General features: G+C 41.4%; 1 protein-coding gene across 3 annotated transcripts in view; it reads right to left on the bottom strand.

Moving 5' to 3' along the window:
- Positions 1-17,821: 17,821 nt before the first annotated feature.
- C18H12orf42 (chromosome 18 C12orf42 homolog) overlaps positions 17,822-24,340 on the bottom strand; it is a 150,437-nt gene continuing 143,918 nt past the window's right edge. For all 3 annotated transcript variants that reach the window (XM_042263359.2, XM_042263361.2, XM_076554569.1), the window contains 2 exons: positions 22,035-22,400; positions 17,822-18,412 (listed from right to left, as the gene is read on the bottom strand). In XM_042263359.2, the coding sequence (XP_042119293.1) occupies positions 17,976-18,412; positions 22,035-22,400 (803 nt within the window). In that variant the 3' untranslated portion in view covers positions 17,822-17,975. The remainder of the gene's footprint in view (positions 18,413-22,034; positions 22,401-24,340) is intronic.

Here is a 24,340-nt window from a genome sequence, read left to right as displayed (position 1 = left end):
TCACTTGTCCGGGTGGGTAGAAGAAACTACATCCTGTCCAGCACCTTGCATGCAGTGCCACGTGTTCAGGCGCCATTATGGTGAGCAAATATGGTGGGGTATGGGAGCGAGCGGGAGGCAGAATGGTTCACGCCATGTGGAGAGAGGCGGTTCTGAAGCGGCAAAGGCAGTGAGGAGCACCTGAGATGGGTGGCCTGCTTGCCACTCGGCGCCACTGTGATGTCCAGACCTGGGCTGCTGCCAGGGGCCATGTCTGGGTCTGGTCCGTGACCTTGCCACAGCCTCGGTCTGTGCTGTTGTCTGTAGGGTCACACGGAGTTGTCCCGCCCCTCACTAGCTGCAGCACTCAGGAGAACAGGCCCTGCCTCTAACCTGGGCTGCACGGTAGAGTTGACCCTATTGGTGGAGGTATAGATGAGCCAGCCCTGGGGGCACGAGAGCGGAAGAGCTGGCCGGGCCCCTCCTGTCTGTCATGTGGTGGCGTGGGCAAGGGAAAGATGCCCTCCTCTCTCGGGCCCCTGGCCACCTGTACAGACAGGAGAGCTCGCCTCGGGGGCAGAAGAGCTGGCCCTGCCCCTCACCCACTGCAGCACCCTGGAGAACAGGCCCTGGTGGTGTGGGTGCAGCTGAGCCTGCGGGAGGGGGGTGAGAGCAGAACTGGCCCCACCCTTTGCTGCCTGACGCACGGGGGGAGTTAGCTGGGGCAGTGCTGGAGAGCTCGACCTCGTGGTAAGAATGAGGGAGAGCTGGCAGGCTGACTAACCCAGCTACCACCTAGGCCCAGAACCGGGGCTATGAGTTGGCCCACCCCAACATCCACCCCATCTATGGAAAACTGCTGGAGCATGTGAAGGGGCTGATCCTGCAGATCCAAAGCTACAGGATCTCCATGACACAGGACAATGACAGGATATCCAGGAGGAATCCCAGTGAGGACTCAGTATTGATGGTGTAGCAGGAGCCAGAGGCCTCGAACCAGAACAATGACTCATTACAATGAACTCTTGCAAGTAAAGATGTATGATTTTTCATTTAAATTTTATTTTATTTTATTTTATTTTATTTTATTTTATTTTATTTTATTTTATTTTATTTTATTTTATTTAGGAGGCGGTTGCAAGAGCAGAGAGCAAAGGGATGGGACATGAACGCATTCAGGATACATGATGTGAAATCCACAAGGAATCAATAAAAAGTTAAAAAAAAAAGATAGGAACCATTTAGGGTGGGAGCAAGAAAACAGTATTTTTGAAACTACTCCACACAAATGCAAGGCAAATGACATGTATATATTCACGAGAACACACACACACACACACACACACACACACACACACACACACACACACGGAAATCAAAAGATGTTGTTCAGAGGATCCCAGGTCAAGACGAAATGTCTCTGAAATCTTGCTTGGGCTTTAGAGTGATGCATGGTGTTTCATTCTATCCTATATTCTGCTTTATTTGATGTAGAAAGATGCTTCACGCCACCTTATGGAATGGAAACGGTTCCCTAATATTTTGTCCTGTGCCTTTTCACTCCATGAGCGGACCACATGGACAGCACTCTCAAGCGCTACAGAAACACCGCCCACAGTTCTCATAGCAGGGCAATGGTGCCTTTTCTCCATTCCACAACTGATGTCTGCCTTTAAGTGGCACCTTACTCCGCTGGGCCACAGCTGCCTGGTTTCTGAGCCAGCTGCACCCATTTCTGTTCCAATCTGCCCTGTTTTCTGAATTCAGGGTACAAGTCCAATGACTTAAAAACCTTCATGCTTTCCATCACAGTCAGGAGGAAATAAAAATCTTTAGTAAGGCCTCATGGTCCTCATACCTGACCTCCACTAGGTTGCCCAGCTTTATCTCTGCATAGGCTCACACAACTTGGGCTGGGTCTGAACACATCACCACAAGCACAGCAATTTGCTTCCTCTCCAGTGTCTTGGACTAACCGGGGCTCACACTGACATATTCTTCCTCTTGCCCTTCTTTTTCTTTAGACCCTCTGAATAAGTCTATATTTCCCTGTTATTCTTTCTGTGTTGTGTGTCTCCCATTCACTATCACGAATCATAAGGCAATAGGTAATGCCCTGGCTCACCAGCCTGCTCCCTGCTTCCTCGACACGTTCCAGCTGCCCAGAGGATGTTTTCTACATGACTGCATCAATGGCAGAGCTCGGGAGTAGCTCGCCTTCTCTCAGATCTAGAGCTCAGAGAGATGGAGTGACTCGAAAGAATGGTCAGAATCCAAATAAAAATGTGGTTTTGGGAAAGATCCTTCTAATCACCGAGAGTGAGAAAACAGCATAAATACTTGGTGGCTGCTTGCAGGAAGATACCACTTTGGTGAGGCTGGGGAGAGAGAGTACCCGGAAGGGCAGACTCTCGCCTAGGACCTGTGATAGAAGTGATCCCCCTGAATGTTGCTCACTTCCCCAGTGCATCCAATAAGCTTCCTAGAAGAATAACAAACAAAAGGGCGGGCCCTCCTGCATTGCTCAACCTGCCAAACAACTGTAGACAGAAACTGTGTGGGTGCATCCTTAAGATTAGGCTTCTGCTTGGAAACAAAGAAACCAGACGCTTCATTAGCAAGCACCGTCCCTTGATGCTAATCTTCATACTGAGGCCGAAGTGGTGGAAAAGGAGCACTGACCGACAAGCACGCTCACTCACTGATCATCCCACCTTCAGGAGGCTGTTCCTCATGCGAAGAGGCAAAATGAGGTGAACGGCAGGCATCTCCAGCTCTGCCACAGGCACAGCTCTGTTGATATCCCACAGGTACAGCTCTGTTGATATCCCACAGGTACAGCTCTGTTGATATCCCACAGGTACAGCTCTGTTGATATCCCACAGGTACAGTTCTGTTGATATCCCACAGGCACAGCTCTGTTGATATCCCACAGGTACAGTTCTGTTGATATCCCACAGGTAGAGAGCTGTTTATATCCCAACAATTATAATGCAAACAGATTAATGCAGCTTCTCTGCCTACAAAGAAATATAGAGATAAAGTATTTCTTAGACCCATACATTGCTACTCCAAATAAAACAGGAGTCTCCCCCATCACAGAGGACAGCAAACAGTGGAAAGACACTGGACACTGTCACAAACTCAGACATCATGAGGTGCTAAACCTCAAAACCTGGTGAAACGTTGGAAATTCTAAACTTCTCCCTTCCCCCGACACCTTACAGCTGGGGGGGGGGGGGCGGGGACACCTGTCACTCAAGTGAGAGCCTTTGTTAGGTGGCTTCTTCTGGAAACCCAGGCCTAGGTAGGAAGCCTGAGCCACAGCCCAGCTCTTCAATCACCGCTTGCTTCCCTCCCCTTTCTCCATGCAGCAAATGACCATCAAACCTTCTGCTCCCTGATGACCAAAGAGCGAAAATAATTTTCTTTGAGAAGACTTTGTTCAACCTAATTTGTGAGTAAAATTTCCTAAGGGCAGCCGTGAAAGGCCCAAGATAATGAGGAAGTCTTCAAACTCAGGGAAGCTGATGGGCTCTGCTCTCCAAGTTACCACACACCATCAATCAATTGTTACTAAGCAGGCTCATGAAGCCCAAATAGAAGTCACCCGATTATGTGACCCATAGTGGCCCCACGACAGTGTCTCCCAGCTTGCACCACGGTAAATGTGTCTTTGTAACTTAGGGGAAGTCATAATCTATATTGTTTCTTCTTATTAGGGCTTCCCTTAAGCCTATGGAGACTTTCTGAATAAAACAGAATGGACACCTGAAGACAGACCAGAGGTCTGCGGAGGGTGTGAAGGCTGATTCCAGAAAACAGGACATGCTGAAGATGTACCTCTCAGAAAGCATACTGGACACAAATGGGAATTATTCTCTTATCTGGTCCCATGTGTCCTCATTTGAAAACTGGATCCTTTAACCCATAGTTTTCAGGAAACATTCAAATTTAATCTTCTTTTTCAGTGCGAGCCACAGATAGTTCATTGTTTCCCACCTCACACGAATTTGTCTTTTCAGATTCCCTGCAAACCAGAGCTTAGCATGTCAGGCTCATAAAAGGTCCCGCCCCACCGTGGCATTGCTTTTCTTTAACACTAAGTCGGAGCAGTGGCGTTACGAAGCTCTCAAAGACAGATAGCTAGATGACTTAACATCTCCTCATGCTATTTTCTTCCATAAGCCCCCAACCCCAAATTCTCTATTAGTTCGTTTTTTCGCAGACTCTAGATTTTTCATAGTACTAAGAAAAAGCAGAAAATACAGCCGAAAAGACGAATAGCATCACCTGCCGGGAGACCAGAGCTGTTTGTACTTATTTCACTTTATAAACATGACCCTTGTGTTTATTCTCACTATTCCTTCCAGTGGCTCTTGGAACAATATGTTGGACAATAACCACATTTAGTGGAAATATGCAAACCACTAACCAGAAAAATTAATTAAACAGTATTAAAGTATTATTGCTGTGTCATCTCAGACATGGAACAGTAGAACTGTCCTGTTATCCATAGTTACCAGGGTGGACCCAATTCTAATTCCTAAAGAGTAGTCCTCTAGTTTTCCAGTTGAAAAACTTGCCCACATTTAAACCAATGCAGAAAAAGCCTGTGTAGATCAAACTCACTGAAATCAAAATGAAGATGATTTAATTTAGAATCTCTGTGTAGACCTGCGGGTTGAACTAAATCTTTTCTAAGTAACATCACCGTTTCTTAATTTCTACCAATCAGAAAGCACATTAGATAAAGTGCTTAAAAATTGTTCTGGACCAGGACAAAAGTTACCAAATATGTTTTAACCAACCAATTCATAATTAAGAATTTGCATCGCAAGTGTGAAGAATACAAAACAAAGATATATAAAATGTATTTAACACAGTATATTTGATGGAAGGAAATGAGTTCATAGAACAATATTTATAGCAGGAGTTCATTTTTTATAAAATAGTTCTGTGTCTGGATGTGCCAAGGAAAATATCGGAAAGGATATGCTCCAATAGGCAAATAATGGTTGTGACCATCAAGTGACTGGGTCATATACAATTTTTGCCTTTTTCTTACCTTCAGGTAATTTCTCTTTCTTTTATTCTATTTTTAAAAGGGTAATGAGGAAACCATGAAGGACATGATTTACATTTTCTAAAAAAGGAGGTGGGCTGGCCTGTGGGGGAGTATGCCTTGCACCAATGCTGGCCTTGCCATCTGGGTTAGTGACATGCGTGCAAAGAGCCTAAAGAGAGAGGTGGGGGAAAGACAAGAAGGAAGGCTTCACCACACCAATGAAACGCAAACAATATGCATATCAGCGTCCTAAGATGTACCATTCTGCTGCGGCAAGCCAAGACAAAAGAATTATCGGACACAACAGTTCAAAGCATATTGCACCTGTCAAAACGTCTGTCATCGTCTATAGAAATGCCCCCATTCTAAGAGAGAAAGGGGAAACTTTAGAAAAGTCACTCAGGAACAACAGCTTACTTTGTCTCCTTCCTCTTGCCAACCCCCCCGATCTGAAAGCCATTGAGATCCACGCTAAAGATTGACTGGAAGGGCCAGACAATAGGAAGGTCTCTTTCATTGTCAAGGACAGTTACACTTTGAAGATGACGCTCAAAAGAGGTTAAAATAGGTCAACAAGCAATTGTTGAGTCTATGCATGGACATGTGAAGAGAACATTGTTAAAGTCACACACACACACACACACACACACACACACACACACACACACACGTCTTGATCTCAAAGAATTCAGCTTTAACACAGAGGTGTGGGAAGGAGGCAACTAGCATGCTATGCCAATTTCTGATTTCACCCTGAAGAAGAATTAAGGGGCAGAGGATCAGTTAATTGACAGTTTAGGGATAGCTTTTGCCATTCCAAACACCCAGACGCACTCTGTGTTGAGATAAGCACAAGTTAGGGCAAAATGAGAAAAGGCAGATTTTAAAAAACATGTAAGAAATGGTTGCTCCATGTAAGCATTTATATTGTCAAGATTTATATTTTCTGGCCAGACACTGTGGTAATTTCAGCACTTGGGAGGTTGACACAGAGGGATGGCCACAAATTCAAAATCTCTGTGGGCTACACTGTCAGTTTCAGGCTAGCCTGAGCTACAATGAGACCTTGTCTCTAAAACTATATTTTCTGGATATGCTTTAGGAAATGTGTATAATATTTAATCAGATCATTTATAAGCAGCTGGAGGAGAGTGCACGTGAACAGTAGTTATTATTTTTGTTGTTATTATTTAGAAGACGTAGAGATCTCAGGATAGCTGACATGGGGAGAAGCAGCATGGCAGATGTGAGTCAGCCCGAAGGTGTGTGAGCTGGATCTGCCTTGTGCTCACATGTGACTTTGGACAAGTAACCAAACTTCTCTGTTTTCAGTTTCTTCCAGTGTGAAAAGGGAGGGGGCTTGTCGGTAATTCTGGCCTTCAAAATGAACTTCTCTCAAACTAAAACCAAAATGTTGGAATTTCCAAATTGGTAAAATAATTTACCATGCCTTCGTGCTTTCAAATTTTACATTTGAAATTTTACATCGTACCAACACCTGCCTTCAGAAGTTTCCTTTTACCATGAAAATAAGTGGGAAGCGGCTGGGGAGCTGACTCCACAGTTAAGATCACCAGCTGCGCCGGGCAGTGGTGGTGCACACCTTCAATCCCAGCAGAGGTAGGTGGAATTCTATGAGTTGGAGGCCAGCCTGGGCTACAGAGTGAGTTCCAGGACAGGCTTCCAAGATACGCAGAGAAACCTTGTCAAATAAAATAAAATAAAATAAAATAAAATAAAATAAAATAAAATAAAATAAAATAAAATAACAGAAAAAAAGATTACTGGCTGCTCCACACATGTGATGCACAGACATGCAGGCAGGCAAATACCCATACACACAAAAACAATTAAGGATTATAAAAAAATAAAACTGGGAGGGAGTAGTGGTATTACAATAAAAATTAGAAGTCACTGGTACAGCTTTAAGGGCGTGATGTATGACTATCAAAATTATTTTCACCAGCTTATGAAATATTTTGAAAAACTTTCTAAAAGAATGCTGAAAAATATGCTATTGTAGTCAGACTGAAATTGATACCTTAATTCACCTTAGTATTTTTAAATTCAAGTTCATCCCTGAACTCTAAAGACAGTGTACCCCCTAAATTATCCAGATAAAGTTCACAATAAAATGCATTTTTTCTTCTTCGTTGAAGAGTTTTTTATTTAAGCATTTATTACTGCCAAAGCTTTAAGCTTTAGCAGTTGACTGTAGAAGCATGAGACAACTAGGTCATTCCTTCCAAAGGGCATTCACAGTTGGATCCATTCTTGTTCCGTTTTCAGTGATATGGGTTAAACCCACAGCTAGATTCATTCTTTAAAGATGTATTTGGACTATATACCAAAGACTATCCATACTGTGCCTACATTTACTTTTAAAGACAGCTTGCTTTGGTTATCAGTTTTCAGATTTATAAACAATAAAGCACATAAGCATATCCACAAGACCCCAGCTCCTCTCTTCTTTCTCTCTCCCATGTGCCAACACATTTATTTATATATCTTTGGGTACATTTCATTTCATTTTTTAAAAAATTAGCTACATCCTTGTTCTTGTTCAGGAATGGATTTATAAAGCACCCAATGAGATCTAAGCTTCAGGTCCTTTGCAATGTTCTCCAAACTTTAGCATTCTTTTCCTTAAAGGTGTCTATTCAAAATGTATACACCTCTGTATCCACAAACATTGGTTGGCCCCTCGCTGGTACCTCCTACTCTTTAGAGTTCATATCCCCCAAATCTTTTACTATCCAAAATTAAGTTCAAACTCTACCATGGGAAGCCTTCTATAATTATTCTAACTCAAATGACCTGAGTCACCACTGCATTTAATTCACCATAAAGCTTCAAAATCCTCCTTCAAAAATCTTCTAGGTAAACTGAGTTTGGAGTTTGGGATTTGGGATGATACTATGCCCATAAACTATACCTTGTGTCATGGTGACTAATCAGTTTTGTTTAACACTATACAGCAGGGTTCAAGATAATACTACAGTAAAATGAATTGCAATATCTTCATCAAAATGAATGACTGAGATAAATAGGCTGTTTGGTTTGGTTCATAATTGACAACAAGTGAACTTTAAACTTTTGAAAATTAAGATTTCAGAACAATTTCTAAAGGACTATCAACCTGAATGTAATTGAGTCATTCTACATGACTCATTATCAAGGCTTACTTGACCAAAATGGACTTTCACTGCTATATTAATAAATAAATAAACAAATAAATAAATAGCACATAGTAGGTATTCAATCAATTTTATAGAATGAATGAAAGAACTAATTTTAGACTATACTTGGTCTAGCTTGTCAAGGGAAAGGATTGTTTTTCTTTTAGCCAAAATTGCCAGACCAGGCCCTAGAACATGATGAGAACAATTAATTTTGATTGGATTGACTCAGCTCTCAAAGCTGTAATCACAACTCCCTAAAATGTAAGTGCCCAACCAGGACTTCACCAACTCTTCAGGGTTGACACCCAACTTACAAAGTTTCAAAATCAGATTATTCTCTGAGAGGGAAAATATAGGTTAGGGATTGAGAGAGAAAGGAATAGGGGCCTAGTCACGGGGCAAAAAAGGAACTTGGAACATGTGAAAGAGTTGAAGATGATCCTATTTCACAAAGACCTGGGACTGTGAAAAAGAGAAGGCACACATCTAAAGAATGCTGAAGTAGTTTTCCTAATACCATCTTTCCCTGACAACAACCTCATTTCTGGGCCCTTCATTACTTTAGATCTTCAAATACATTTGTAGTTACAAATAACATTGCCCTAGAGCTGAAGAGATGGATTCACTGTTAAGAGCACTGACTAACTGTTCTTCCAGAGGACCCAGGTTCAATTCTCAGTGCACCCATGGTAGTTAACGACTGTGTGTAACTCCAGTTAACCATGATCCAGTCCTCTCTTCTGGCCTCTGCATGCAGAGCACAGACATATGTGCAGTCAAAACACCATACACATAAAACAAAAATAAATTTTAATACAATGGCCTTATTCTTTCTCCTCTGTGTGGAATCTCATGATCTTTTATAAAGGGTCAGCTAAGAGATCACACCTGGAGAATGCCAACTGCCATTCTTTAAGCTTACCTTTTCTCTACTGAAGGTTCAGCCAAACATGACCATCTGCAAAGGCAACATTCAAGAGTTGGACGCAGAACCAGGAATTCCGGGTAATTTGGACTATATAGCAGGACCCCTTCTCAAAGGAAATAAAATTAAATAAATGCATTGAAGAGTCTATGTGAACAGTTAACGTCTCAATTTTATGAAATATGGAACTTACTCTACGTAAGCTATTGTGGTGCAGTGTTTGTGAGCTGGGGTGAGGGAAGCAATCAGAGGCCACACAGTGAGTTTCAGTTCCTGGTTGGTAAATGGTATCCTACTGCTCCCCTCCTGGTTCTGTGATGAAGGTGAAAAATATCATTTCTAAAAACTTCTGAGAGGAGCATATGGCAGTATGATCACCAGAAGCAATGCACAATATAAAGCAGATGGAACCACAAGCACCATGCGTTGGTCCAGCTCAACCAGTGATAACAGGAATGCTAATTATTATTGACATTACTCATGTGTCAATACAGAATAATAACTGACATTTGCACACCACTCTTGCTTTTCAAGACGCATTGGCTTGATATCAAGTTTCATCTTCTTTACAGCAAACCAAATAGGCCAGCCTAGTTTAACAGTGAAGAAACGTGGGTCAGAGAAAGTAGTGCCAACCTCAAGTCACAATCACAGGACACTTTCTTGCCTTCTATAATGTTTCCTTCTGTCACCTTCAAGAGTTTGATGTTAGACAACTCCACTAATCTTGAAATTTTGAATCTCATATAAACTCCAGACTCACCTTCCCTCATCTTCTGAGCCTTCATTCACAGGGTCATCATCATTTCAAACAAAGAACTGGGTGCTAAGAACCCCGATCCTGCTTCGCTCTGAAACATACTGTATTGTCAGCCCACAGTTATGATCTCCTTCTCTCCACTATGTTCTCAGGCAAGGATTTAGGCAAAATTCCTATATTTACCTCACCTATAGATAAACAGCATGGTATGCAATTACAATTATAGGTACTAATAGAATGTACACACACCCCATATACGCAAATATACTAGCTATAGTAACATATATAGGATAGAATTTTATAATACAGTTTGAGCTTATTTTTGTATGTGTATGTAGTTATTATTATTAGAAATAAATCTTTATCTGCAAAATGGAGATAACAGAAACTGCTTCATAAAATCATTGTAAGAAATAAATGAATTATTAGGGAATATCAAGTACTTAGAATAACCACTCGTATGCAATAAACATTGACTCTACAAATCGTTTCCTTTTCAATTATTTATTTTATGTTACAAAAATATTCCTGATTTATGAACATCCTTCATCAAAGTCTCTCTCAAATATCCCCTTCCTCTAATGTACCAGTATTTTATGTCCATCAACATCATACATATTTTAAGGTTTTATTTTGACCTTCTTAATATGACAGTCATGAATTGGTAACAATAAAAAACAACAAAAAGTAATGAAATACATACATGGAAGTGGGCACAAAGTCCCATCCTCCAGCTAAGAAGTTATTTGCAACTGATACCTGCTGGCAAAGGGAAAATCTCCTTTTCCCCAATGGATTGCCGCCGGCCATACCAACCACACTCCATGGCAGGCCTGATGCCCGGGAGTAGTTGGCCAACACAAAATGGATTCCATACTTTTGTTTTGTTTTGTTTCGGTATTTTTTTTATAATTTAATTTAATTTTACAAATCAGCCACGGATTCCCCTGTCCTCCCTCCTCCCAGTCACTCTCCACCTCCCCCCAGCCCACCCCCCATCCCCATCTCCTCCAGGGCAAGGACTCCCCTGGGGATTCAGCTCAGCCTGGTAAATTCAGTTGAGGCAGGTCCAGTCCCCTCCTCCCTTCACCCAGGCTGAGAAAAGTGTCCCATCATAGGCCCCAGGTTGCAAACAGCCAGCTCATGCGCTAAGGACAGCCCACTGCCTGGGGGCCTCCCAAACAGTTCAAGCTAATCAACTGTCTCACTTATCCAGAGGGCCTGATCCAGTTGGGGGCTCCTCAGCTATTGGTTCATAGTTCATGTGTTTCCACTAGTTTGGCTATTTGTCCCTGTGCTTTTTCCAATCTTGGTCTCAACAACTCTCACTCATACAATCCCTCCTCTTTCTCGCCAATTGGACTTCCAGAGCTCCACCTGGGGCCTGGCCATGGATCTCTGAATCCGCTTCCATCAGTCATTGGATGAGAGTTCTATCATGACAGTTAGGGTGTTTGGCCATCCTATCACCAGAGTAGAGCTTTCTCTCAACCATTGCCAGTAGTCTATTATGGAGGGAACTTTGTGGATTTCTGGTGACCTCTCTAGCACTTTGCTTCTTCCTATTCCCATGGGGTCTTCATTTATCATGGTCTCTTTTTCCTTGTCCTCCCTCTCTGTTCTTTTTTTTTGTCTGCTAATAAGAGTTTTATTAAAGATAAAGGGACAGAGAGTGTGCAGGCCTGTGGGAGAGACACGTGTGTGGAGAAGAAGTCCCTCTCTGTTCTTGATCCAGCTGGGATCTCCCGCTCCCCTAAGCTCTCTTTCCCTCGAACCTTGCCCTTCATTACCCACCCTCATGTCCAGTTTGCTCATGTAGATCTTATCCAGTTCTCAGTCGTTGGGCAATCCGTATCTTTCTTAGGGTCCTCTTTTCTAGGTAGCCTCCCTGGAGTTGTGAGTAGCAGTCTAGTCATCCTTTGTTTTACATCTAGTATCCACCTATGAGTGAGTGCATACCATGTTTGTCTTTCTGAGTCTGGGTTACCTCACCCAGGATGACTTTCTTCTAGCTCCATCCATTTGCCTGCAAACCTCATGATGTCATTGTTTTTCTCTGCTGAGTAGTACTCCATTGTGTATATGTACCACATTTTATTTATCCATTCTTCAGTTGAAGGGTATCTAGGTTGTTTCCAGGTTCTGGATATTACAAATAATGCTGATATGAACATAGTTGAGCATGTGCCCTTGTGGTGTGATTGAGTATTCCTTAGAAATATGCCCAAGAGTGGTATAGCTGGGTCTTGGGGGAGATTGATTCCTAATTTTCTAAGAAAGGGCCATATTGATTTCCAAAGTGGCTATACAAGCTTGCATTCCCACCAACAGTGGAGGAGAGTTCCCCTAGCTTCACATCCTCTCCAACATGACCTATCTTCAGTGTTTTTGATCTTAGCCATTCTGACAAGTGTAAGGTGGTATCTGAGAGTCATTTTGATTTGCATTTCCCTGATGATTAGGGATGTTGAGCAATTCCTTAAATGTCTTTCAGCCATTTGGGTTTCCTCTGTTGAGAATTCTCTGTTTAGTTCTAAAGCCCATTTCTTAATTGGACTGTTGGTCGTTTTGATGTCTAATTTCTTGAGTTCCTTATATATTCTGGATATCAGTCCTCTGTCAAATGTGGGGTTGGTGAAGACCTTTTCCCATTCTGTAGGCTGTGGCTTTGTCTTGTTGACTGTGTCCTTTGCCCTACAAAAGCTTCTCAGTTTCAAGAGGTCCCATTGATTGATTGTTTCTCTCAGTTGCTACTGGTGTTATATTTAGGAAGTGATCTCCTGTGCCAATGCGTTTAAGACTACTTCCTACTTTCTCTTCTATTAGGTTCAGAGTAACTGGATTTATGTTGAGGTCTTTGATTGACTTGGACTTAAGTTTTGTGCACGGTGACAGATATGGATCTATTTGCAGCCTTCTACATGTTGACATCCAGTTATGCCAGCACCATTTGTTGAAGATGCTTTCTTTTTTCCAATGTACAGTTATGGCTTCTTTGTCAAAAATTATATGTTCATAGGTGTGCTGATTAATGTCAGGGTCTTCAATTCAATTCCATTGGTCCACATGTCGGTTTTCATGCCAGTACCAAGCTGTTTTTATTACTGTAGCTCTATAATAGAACTTGAGGTCAGGTATTGTGATGCTTCCAGAGGTTGTTTTTATTATACAGGATTCTTTTCACTATCCTGGGTTTTTTGTTTTTTCATATGAATTGAGTATTGTTCTTTCCAGGTCTGTGAAGAATTGTATTGACATTTTGATGGGGATTGCATTGAATCTGTAGATTGCTTTTGGTAAGATTGCCATTTTTACTATGTTAATCCTGCCTATGCATGAGCATGGGAGATCTCTCCATTTTCTGACATCTTTAATTTCTTTTTTCAGGGACTTAAAGTTCTTGTCATATAGGTCTTTCACTTGCTTAGTTAGGGTTACCCCAAGGTATTTTATATCATTTGTAGCTATTGTAAAGGGTGGTGTGTCTTTGATTTCCTTCTCACCCTGTTTGTCAATTGTATATGAGGACTACTGATTTTTTTTTTGAGTTGATCTTGTATCCTGCTATGTTACTGAAGGTGTTTATAAGCTTTATCAGTTCCTTGGTCGAATTTTTGGGGTCACTCATATATACTATCATGTCATCTGCAAATAGCGAAAGCTTGACTTCTTCCTTTCCAATTTGTATCCCCCTGATCTCCTTATGTTGTCTTATTGCTCTGGCTAGAACTTCAAGTACTATATTGAATAAGTATGGGGAGAGTGGACAGCCTTGCCTTGTTCCTGATTTTAGTGGAATCGCTTTGAGTTTCTCTCCATTTAATTTGATGTTGGCTGTTGGCTTGTTGTAAATTGCCTTTATTATGTTTAGCTATGTTCCCTGTGTTCCTGATCGCTCCAAGACCTTTATCATGAAGGGGTGTTGGATTTTGTCAAATGCCTTTTCAGCATCTAGTGAGATGATCATGTGGTTTTTTCTTTCATTTTGTTTATATGGTGTATTACATTGACAGACTTTCATATGTTGAACCACCCTTCCATCCCTGGGATGAAGCCTACTTGATCATGGTGGATAATTGTTTTGATGTGTTCTTGGAGTCTGTTTGCCAGTATTTTATTGAGTATTTTTGCATCAATGTTCATGAGGAAGATTGGTCTGTAGTTCTCTTTGTTGCATCTTTGTTTGGCTTAGGAATCAGGGTAATTGTAGCTTCATAGAAGGAGTTTGGTAATGTTCCTTCTGTTTCTGTTGTGTGGAACAATTTAAAGAGTATTGGTATTAACTCTTCTTGAAGATCTTGTAGAATTCTGCACTGAAACCATCTGGTCCTGGTCTTTTTTTTTTTTTTGGTTGGAAAACTTTTAATGACTGATTTTATTTCCTTGGGTGTTATTGAACTATTTAAATAGTTTATCTGGTCTTGATTTAACTTAGGTATGTTAAATCAAGGTATGATTTACCTATCCAGAAAATTATCCATTTCTTTTAGATTTTTCAGTTTTGTGGAGAGGAGGTTTTTGAAGTATGACCTGATGATTTTCTGGGTTTCCTCAGTTTTAGTTGTTATGTCTCCCTTTTCATTTCTGATTTTGTTAATTTGGATGCTCTCTCTCTCTCTCTCTCTCTCTCTCTCTCTCTCTCTCTCTGCCTTTTGGTTAGTTTGGATAAGGGCTTGTCTATCTTGTTGATTTTCTCAAAGAACCAACTCTTTGTTTCATTAATTTTTGTATTGTTCTCTTTGTTTCTAATTTATTGATTTCAGCTCTCAATTTGATTATTTCCTGGTGTCTATTCTTCCTGGGTGACTTTGCTTCTTCTTGTTCTAGAGCTTTCAGGTGTACTGTTAAGTCACTAGTATGAGATTTCTCCAACTTCTTTGTGTGGGCATTTAATGCTATGAATTTCCCTCTTAGCACTGCTCTCATAGTGTCCCATCTGTTTGGGTATGTGGTATATTAATTTTATTGATCTCTAGGAAGTCTTTAATTTCTCTCTTTATTTCTTCCTTAACCCATTGGTGATTCAGTTGAGCATTATTCAATTTCCATGAGATTGTAGTCTTTCTGTAGTTTTTGTTGTTGAAATCTAACTTTATACCATGGTGGTCTGATAGAATGGGTTAATATCGTACTTTCAAATGTGGTTTCCAGATCATTATTTTTCCACAAAGAGGAAATTTTATATTGTTTCTAAGACACTAGAGTATGTGGTAATAAATGCTGTGAATGAAATCACAGATCCCTGTAGAAAGAACAAGCTGTAATTCTGAACCTATAAAATAATTTTCCATAGTATATGAGACCTTACTCCTGTCCTCCCTGCTTGGGTGATATGTGAGTACATGTTAGGTATTTTCTAACATTGAATTGTGAATGTATAATCCAGCACTGTTTTCCAAAGTACTGGGAAATGGCTCAGTACACTTACCCTCGTATCTAAGCTCTGGAACCAGGTTCAGCATAAAAGCTCATGTCTGTACCAGTCAGGATTAGAAGCGCTTTATCATCCATCACTAAGTATGTTCTGAATTGGACCAACTAAGACCCCCCACACACCAAATACATGTACTCAAAGACAGAGGAAATAGCCAGAGACACCTCTTCATTCACTAGTCAAGTTAAAATGGATTCTTGAAGGATTTCTTGGTGGTCTCTGATTCTTACCCCAATTATTTGAATGGAAATCCTTACCAATATATGTGGATTTGGCATGCTTAGAGAAATATTTTCCAAAATGTCGTTTCATATGTATTCCACAGAACACTAGTGTTAGCAGATATTAATATATACTATTTGAAAAACACATGTACATGCTATGCATGATGGTGTATGCCTTTAATGCTGGCACTTAGAAGGCAGAGGCAGGGGGATCTTTAGAGGCCAGCCTGGTCTACATAGTTAGTTCCAGGACAGTCAAGGCTATGTAGAGAAACCCTGTCTGAAAACAAAAATACATGTGCACAATCCAAAGGTCTCTGATAAATAAAGTAGATATGCACTTAGTTAAACAGTTTATTGAATTTATCTAGGGCCTAATATGTTAGTGTTGCCCCCCAGAGAGAGATCACAGTGAGCCACCCTCATAGACTTAGCTACAGACTCCCCATGACACACCACATCTTTCTAGTTCTAGTATCCCATGGACTGGATTTGGAAAACTGCTTCTAACTGTAATATACTCAGATTTGTGTCTTTTGCCTGTCTCTCTTTTGTCAGTTCTGGAGAGAATTGCCTTTTCTGCACTGAATCTTCAGATATATTCACTTATTTACACCTCAATAGGTAGGGAGTCCCTCTACCATGTAAAACACCTCAATAGGTAGGGAGTCCCTCTACCATGTAAAGTCCAGTTTCTATTTTAGAAACTATTATGAATTTTGGTTCATTGTTTTTTAATCTCTCTGGGCAATGTTCTCCTGCTTTGTAAACATTGTGTGCTAACTCATAATTAAATCACATGTTAAAATATCCCAGAATCTGTATATAAACCCATCAGTTTATCTACACACTGCTCTCCAATCAAAGGGCATGAGGTTGAACTTGCAGTTGTCACATGAACTTTGGTGACCTGATGCCTGGGATATGATCTGTGCGTTCTCTCATAATAAACCATGCTAATAATGAACAATAAGAAAAGCATTGCACCTTAAAAAAATCTCATTAACCAGAAAAGTTTTAGAGTCTGGGTATGTCACTTTTTTCTAAAGTTTCTTACTCATTGAAAAATACTATTTTTATCAATTGAATGATTTTCGGGAGACTAAAGAGATTCCTAACCCCTTTTCCTACAGCAGCACTTCACTCCCGATGAAATTCCGAGGCTTATGGTGCTGAAGAGGCGGCTCAGCAGTTAAGAGTATCTGCTGCTCCTGCAGAGGACCTGAGTTCAGTTCCCACATGGCAACTCAGAACACCAGCAAGCCCAGTTCCAAGGGATCCCATGCCTTCTTCCGACCTCCTTGGGTGACAGTCACACATGTGGTGCAGATACATACATGTGGGCAAGCACTCATACACATAAAATTTATAAAAAATAATAATAAATCTTTTAAAAAATTCTGAGAATTGAATTTGAACATGAGGTATGGTGTCTCAAATGTAGGCTTATTTTACCTGCATATATGCATACATATTTATTGAACTAAAGGGAAAATATTAATACAGTTAATCTTTATAATCTCCATGCATCTGATTTCCCAAAGCCAAGCCTGTGGGGAAACTGCAAGACTGTGGGCGGATATCAACCACACTGGTTCCTATTTCTCTATGAACATTAAAAGGAACAAATATCATCCCATTAAATCACTGATAAAGTATCAAACACTATATTGTGATGAAAAGTAGCCATGTGAGTCTGTTAAGTTACTCCAAAACATTTTAAATGTGTTATTTAGAATGGCCAGTTTGATAGTACATTCCCTAAGTTGCCAGACTTTTCTATTACAAATCAGAAACTTTGGTATCTTCTCCTTTAAAAAATAAATAAATAAACTTACTTCCAAGTGTTTCAAAGCCTCCAGCTAGATCTGGATCTGGCTTCAGGTTTCTGACACAAAACCCTTCATAGAGCCTGAAGAATTTCCCTAGGCCCTTCTGGTGTAATCAAATTTCATGTTAACTATTAAATTACAGGCATTTGACTATGTTTTCCAAATGTCTGCGTAGACATCCTGAAGGCCCTGAGAAACTATCCTTAGCCCTAAGTGGAGGCTGGCAAATAAAACCTTTTACCTGTATCAGCAAAACAAAAAGCCCGACCTTCTGATCCCGGCAGGCCAAGCGGCAAAGTGGCACGCGGTGCACCCGATCCTTATTGTGCAGCACAGATTCTTTGTAACAGTGGGAGACAGGGCAGAGCAAAAATACTATCACAAATGCTTCAAAAAGGACATTTTGGGGCTTCGATAGAGACTTTTGACATTATTTATTAGGTTCAAAAATGCTTCACAAAGCCTAACAATGGTTCTATGGAAACCAATCCATCTGAGGCCCTTTCTGTTGTTCTGAGCAGGCATTGATTGGAAGATGGGCCACACTGGCAGAACAATTCTTTCTCAGCAGTCAGTGTAAGTGAGCATTCACCACCGGCCTCGAAAGAGTCTGTGAGCAAGCCGTAAGGGAGCGCCGGGGTGGGCGCGGTGCTGCTGAGGAGCAAGCCTTCATTAACTTCCTGGAAAATAAATGGGTAGGAGAGCCCACAAGCATAGGCAGTGGCTCCTTGGCTGCGCGGCCACGGAAGTCGAGAACTGTCTCTAACCTATGTTCTTTGGCAGTATAAGGATGTTTGGGGGTCATCTCTGGTGTTACTGCAGCCAAGCCCCTTCCGATTGCGCTTCCGCGTACGCTTAAGGAATCTGTGCTTGTCCAGGATCTCGAGGCGGCCACTTGATTCCGCTGCTCAGGTTCCAAGGACGTCTTATAGGTGATCTGTGGGGAAAAGGAGTTCTGGCTGGTACTTCTGCAGAGGCCGATGGCGGTGAAAGGTCTCAACACGGGACCTGGAAGTCAAAGCAGAGTGATAATAGAACCCGAGCCTGGACAAGGATCGCGCGACTGCAGCTGGGATGGAGAGAGAAAACAAAACCCCCTAACCACGTTGTCACACAGTCCAAACGCTGACTAGTCCTTTGCTGGCAACAACAGTTTCAAAGGAACCTGTTCAAACACCCCCCCCCCACCCCCGAGAGAAAGAGAAGGACTTGGTGACTAACGCGGCACACGAGCTTCTAACTCTGGGAAGTTGGTAAAGAGAAAGTTATTGAATCATGCTAGATAGGCCAGCGAGGATCAACGACCCACACAGACTGACAGCTGATGATCTGAAAGAAAACCCAGAAGTTAGCTATGCCATGGATTTTATCAGAAACTGTAAAACCAGCTGAAACAAAAACGCAAAGTAGATGGCCCCGAAGCTGAGTCTACCCAACACCACACCCTCATGCTGACATTAATATCAAGTAAAAATTTTTATTCTTTCCCCAATCACACTTCCAGTGTTATATATTCTATCCACATTTTATATATCTAGTCTTCCATTTTAGTTTGAGAAATTCTACACATTGAAATACACACATTAGAAGTCTAGTCCTTTACTAATAAATTATGATAATTTACGCACTTTAAATCATTTCCCGCAGCTCTCTAATGGGCTTTTTTAGTAACAGGGAAATTCCTAAAATATTTGAAACAACCCACAGAATTATTTTCCAGTTCAAAATTGCATAAAATTAGAATGCATGGTGTCACCTAACAGCCAGTATATCTCTAAAGAGTCAAATCGAATTCCCACCACATTGCTTTGTGCCTAGTACGTACTGATCTTACTGATCTTCCACTGTGCACTCAATGTACCTGTCAAACAAACAAAACAAAACAACAGCAGCTTACTGGATCTGACTGATCCAAAGTAAGAATTACTCCTGGACATAAAAATGGAACACTTCCAAAGGTCTAAGTAAGTGAAGGCTTTCAAACTCGGTGCTTTGCAAGCTCCTAATAATACCTATTATTATGGACTTCCAGCACCAGTATATAAATAGTATATATTTAATTATTGTCCATATTCAGCGCATGAAGAATCTACTGAAATTCTGGAATTCAGCATAATAGGACGCAGCTAGGCAGAGCATGTTTTCCTCTCTCTTGAGCTGAAAAACGGACATCCTTTCCTTTGAAGGACTCCGGTAATCATGATGATGCGTTGGACCAGCAGGAGGTTTAGTGTGACAGTGGAGTCTAACAAAATCCAGGCCGTCAGAGTCCAATCCTGAAACTCAGCTGCCCTAAATCTCTTTGTTCTCACGGGGAACGTGGAGCTTCCGCTATCCATGGCACTTGACTGCTGATGAAATTAAATTTGTTCTTTCATTTCTTCATTGGCTATCATGCGTGCACCTGGTAGGGGCCCAACAGCATCCAAGACATCAGGGACACAGAAGGGAATAAGGCGAACGTTATCTCTGCACTTACACAGCCTACAGTCTCTTTGTGGGGAGAGGAGGGGGAAGGAGGAGGAAGCTGACTCATGAACAAGAAATAAGAAAGCTTAGACGTCTTAATTTGGTGCTAAATCCTAAGAGAAAAATAAAGCAAGAAAGCTTATGAAAGACCGAATGTGTCATACTTCACTAACGACTTGACTATGGAGAAATAAACTAGTTGAATGTCTGAGGAGAGACCACAACAAAGTGTTAAGCCCTGAGAACATAGAAAGTGCTTAAGGCTGAAGAACCACCATTTCCCTGTCAACTTGTTAGTACAAGGATGTTCCGACCCGGAGTCAGGGTGGGAGGCTTGAATCCTGACTTCAGCCCTACAGAAAGAGAACCCCAACAGGCCTCCAAATCTGCTTCTATAGCATGAGAAAGTCACATTTTCTATCTCAGTGGAAGGATCATATAGAGTAGAGCTGAAGGTGCATGTGCACATTGGAACATTGCCTTATACAGAGCAAGACCCAAAAAGTTAACCAGGCTGGAGAGATGGCTCGGTTGATAGACCGCTTGCCTCATAGGCATGAGGACCTGGGTTAGATCCCCAGAGACCATGTGACAATGCCTGCTGTGGGAACAGGTGTTTGCAATCTCAGAGTTAGGGGGTGGTGGAGATGGGAGGGTCCCCAGGATTCTCTGGCCAGCCTAATCTAATTAGGAAGATGTGGACCAATGAACCTTGTCTCAAAAGGAGGCAGACTCCTAAGAATGAGATATGAGATTTTCCTCTGACCTCCACACACATATACACAGACACAGACACACACGTGCACACACACACAAACACACACACACACACACACACACACACACACACACGTTCACATGCGTGCGTGCATGCATGCATGCACATGTGCCTGTATGCACACAAACATATACACACATACGTTTTTTTAAAAAGTGTTAGCCAACTCACATAATCTGCTTCTCCTCATGGGTCCAACATCTCAGAAATAAAAGATTCTCTGACTCAGTGTCAGCAGACCATCTTACAGAACCTGTCTTAACATTTGGAGTGAAATCTCTCTCCTCTCCTCGGGAAAAAAAAAATCTCCATTTCAAGAAGGCTACATAACACCAATCCAATCCTTCTACGTGACATAGATATAAACACCACCAACATTATACAGTCTCTACTGCATTTAGGTAATTTTTTAAAATAAACCCTCCAAGTACAAGTAGTCTTCATAGAACTAATTATCCTTGATTTACGGATGAAAAGACCAAGCTTACAAAACACCCATGCAACTGTATCATGGCCACAGAATTGATGTGGGAGAGAGCTGAGACTTGAGCGAAGATCTTCAATTCCAAAACCCGTTTCTTATGTTCCATTTAAAAGTATTGTGTGGCGTGCCCAGGTATATGCCTGTGTACCTGTGTGCCTACCATATGCATGCTTGTGTAAACACACATGGGTGAACACAGACTTGTGCATAAAACAGCATGTGTGTGAAGGTCAGCAGACAGCCTCATCTGTTGGAGACACCCTCCCCATTTGTCTTTCACCACTGTCCAGGCTGGTTGCTGGACGGTGAGCTTCCAAGGATTCCCGTGTCTCCTCTGCCTCTCATTCTCACACTTGAAGCACTGAGATCACAGACAAGTGCCCATATGCCCGGCTCACATGGGTTCTAGAGATTCACACTCAGGTCTTCCAAATGCCTTAGCCACTGAACGATTTCCCCATCTTCTGTTTCTTTACATTTAATAATCTTTCCTACTATGGTAGCTGAAGTTGATACATTTAATTGTCACACATATTACCCTATTAATTCACAGCTTCTTTGTTTGTAAAGTAGGAAGTCAGCTGCCTAAATGTTGTATGTTGGTTTTGTAAATAAAATGCTCAACATAGAGTCTTTATACATATGGGGGCTATAATGATGTCACTGCTACTGTTTGGTGCAACACCTGACTTATGAATAACTTGTCATCAATATGCACCTGATATCTCCTCAAATGTAATGCTTGTCAACAAGTAGCCTAAGCTCTCACCAATAAATCTCTTGTCACACTTCTAGAATATGGCTCACCATTGATTCAATAACCAGTGGTTTCGTTTATATTGTAGTTAAAACCAGAAAGTTGAGATGAGAAACGTTAGAAACCACAATGTGATACCTACCAGAATCCCCCTTGGAGTTGCCCAAGAGATGGTTCTGGCACGGTATGTGTCTACCTGCAGCTTCCGAGGAAATGGTATTCACTGAGTGTGATCTCTCAAGAGGTTTATTTGCAGCTTGCTTTTCCAGAAGTGGGCTGGTCCAGGCCTGCTTGGGTGGTCCGCTAGGTGGCTTCTGCATTCCCTTTTTGGCAGTAAAGACCAAACCGCCTTTATCCATTTCCCTGGATGGTGACAGTGAAGAACAGGCTTCTCCATGAATTTCTTCTTTGAAAGAAACTGTGTTCATGGGAGACTTGGGGACTGTGTTCTGGTGAGTGTAAAGAGGTCTTTTACCTGTCATTGGACTATGAGTCCCTTCTACACATCCTGTAAAAGGGAAATACATTAGTTTGAACAAATCACTTCAAAATCATCTTCTAGATTAATGAAAGGAAGCATGGATCAAGTTATATATGGCTTTGTGTGTGTTTTCTGTTTCAAACATGAGCAAAAATAAATGACCATGACAGGAACTGGGGTATCTACATGGAAGAAAAAAAGGTAGGAAGGGTGTGGAGAGAGGCATAAAGGGCTGTGAATACTCTGAGTCAGAGGTATGAAGCAGGTGCTGTAGGATGCCCTGGACATAGCTGCCACTTAACCCTTGCAAAAGCTACAGCTAGCTGAAACTATTATTATCTCCATTTCATAGTCCGGAAACTGGCTTGAATAAGTTCCTGCCACCAAAAAAATAAAAAAATAAACAAAAAAAAGCTGTATTGAAGTTCTAATTTGCAATACCTGTACACCTGTGCATGGGGCCTTCAATATCTGCACATGTGCCCTCGTTTGGGAATAAAGTTTCTAAAAATATAATTAAATATGACGTTCATCTTGTTTGTCCTTATTATAAAGCAGAGACACACACAAGCATGCCTCATGGAGACACAGGTACAGGTGAAGCCCAGTGAAGATGGAGACAGGGAATAGGAGTCAAGGAACATGAGGAGCTTCTAGAGTGAAGAAGCAAACAACCCTTCTCTAGAGCCTTCAGAGGAAGCATACCCAGGCAGGCACCTTGATTTGGGACTTCTAGCCTCGAGAATGGAATGAATAAATTTCTGTTATTTTAAGCCACCCATTTTTTGTGACCATTTCTTACAATACCCCAAGAAGCCAATGTACACTTAGAACAGGTAACAGGTCCATGATCACATAAACATTACTTAACAGAGTTAGAACTTTAGCCCAGAATCTCAACCCCAAAGCACAGGTCCAGTGGGCCAGACTCTTCTTTAGATGCACAAGCAAGGGGAAAAACACACTGCTGAAAGCTGCTTTAGAGGACTAGGGGGCGTGGCTCAGCCAGGAAAGTGCTTGCCTGGCAAGCATGAGGATCTGAGTTGGATATCCCAGAACCCATGTAAAAAATCCTATGTATGGGCACATTTGTAATCCTAACATCATAGAATCAGAGATAGGCGGGTCTCTGGGGCTCAGGAGCTAGGCATCCTAAGCAGCTAGGCTAGTCCCAGGCCAAGGAGAGAGTAAATGTGAGAGAGCCTTCTGTAGTCAAGGAGAGCCATGGACACAGCGAGGACAATGCCGTTTCCCCGCTACAGACAATGGTGGCCTGAGGGAAATAGAGAGAAGAAGGCTTAAAGAGATAGCTAAGAAGCAACTCTGACCTCTCACCAGAAGTAATGGGTGAGTTATAAAGGGGAAAAAAAACAGGAGAAGAGAAAAATAAGTCTCTGGATGGACAATATAGGAGAGAGAGAGAGAGAGAAAGAGAGAGAGAGAGAGAGAGAGAGAGAGAGAGAGAGAGAGAGAGAGAGAGAGAGAGAGAGAGAGAGAGAGAGATTGATTTGATTTAGGATTATATTTGAAAGCAATTGAGGTCTTTTTGGGAATGAGAAATGTTGGGAGGGGTATGAGAATGGACAAAGCTTATTTTTATCTAATTACCAAATTCAATCTTCTTGCAATTCTGTGTTTTGCATAAATAAAAACATAAATTTTGGTTTATATCTAAGATATGTTATTCTCATCTCAGAACAGTAGTGAAAGTACTACAACTTGAAGCTGGCTGTGAATCATGGTTTTCTGCAATTCACAGCTCAATAGCCTGGGAAATGTCTCTTTAAGTTACACAATCTCAGTTTCTCATTTGTAAAATACGGAGAATTACAACTACTTGAGAATATTATAAAGAACAGATTAGAAGGTGTGCACAATGTATTTAGAGTATAGTTAGCATGTAGAAAATAAATATTAAATATTGACATTATTACATAGTAAATGCAAGCTTATATGAAAGAATAATT

The sequence above is a fragment of the Peromyscus maniculatus genome, chromosome 18 (genome assembly GCF_049852395.1).
Source record: "Peromyscus maniculatus bairdii isolate BWxNUB_F1_BW_parent chromosome 18, HU_Pman_BW_mat_3.1, whole genome shotgun sequence".
Classification (NCBI taxonomy): Eukaryota; Metazoa; Chordata; class Mammalia; order Rodentia; family Cricetidae; genus Peromyscus; species Peromyscus maniculatus.
The sequence above is the reverse complement of the archived record's forward strand: the minus strand, read 5'-3'. Positions and strand labels throughout refer to the sequence as shown.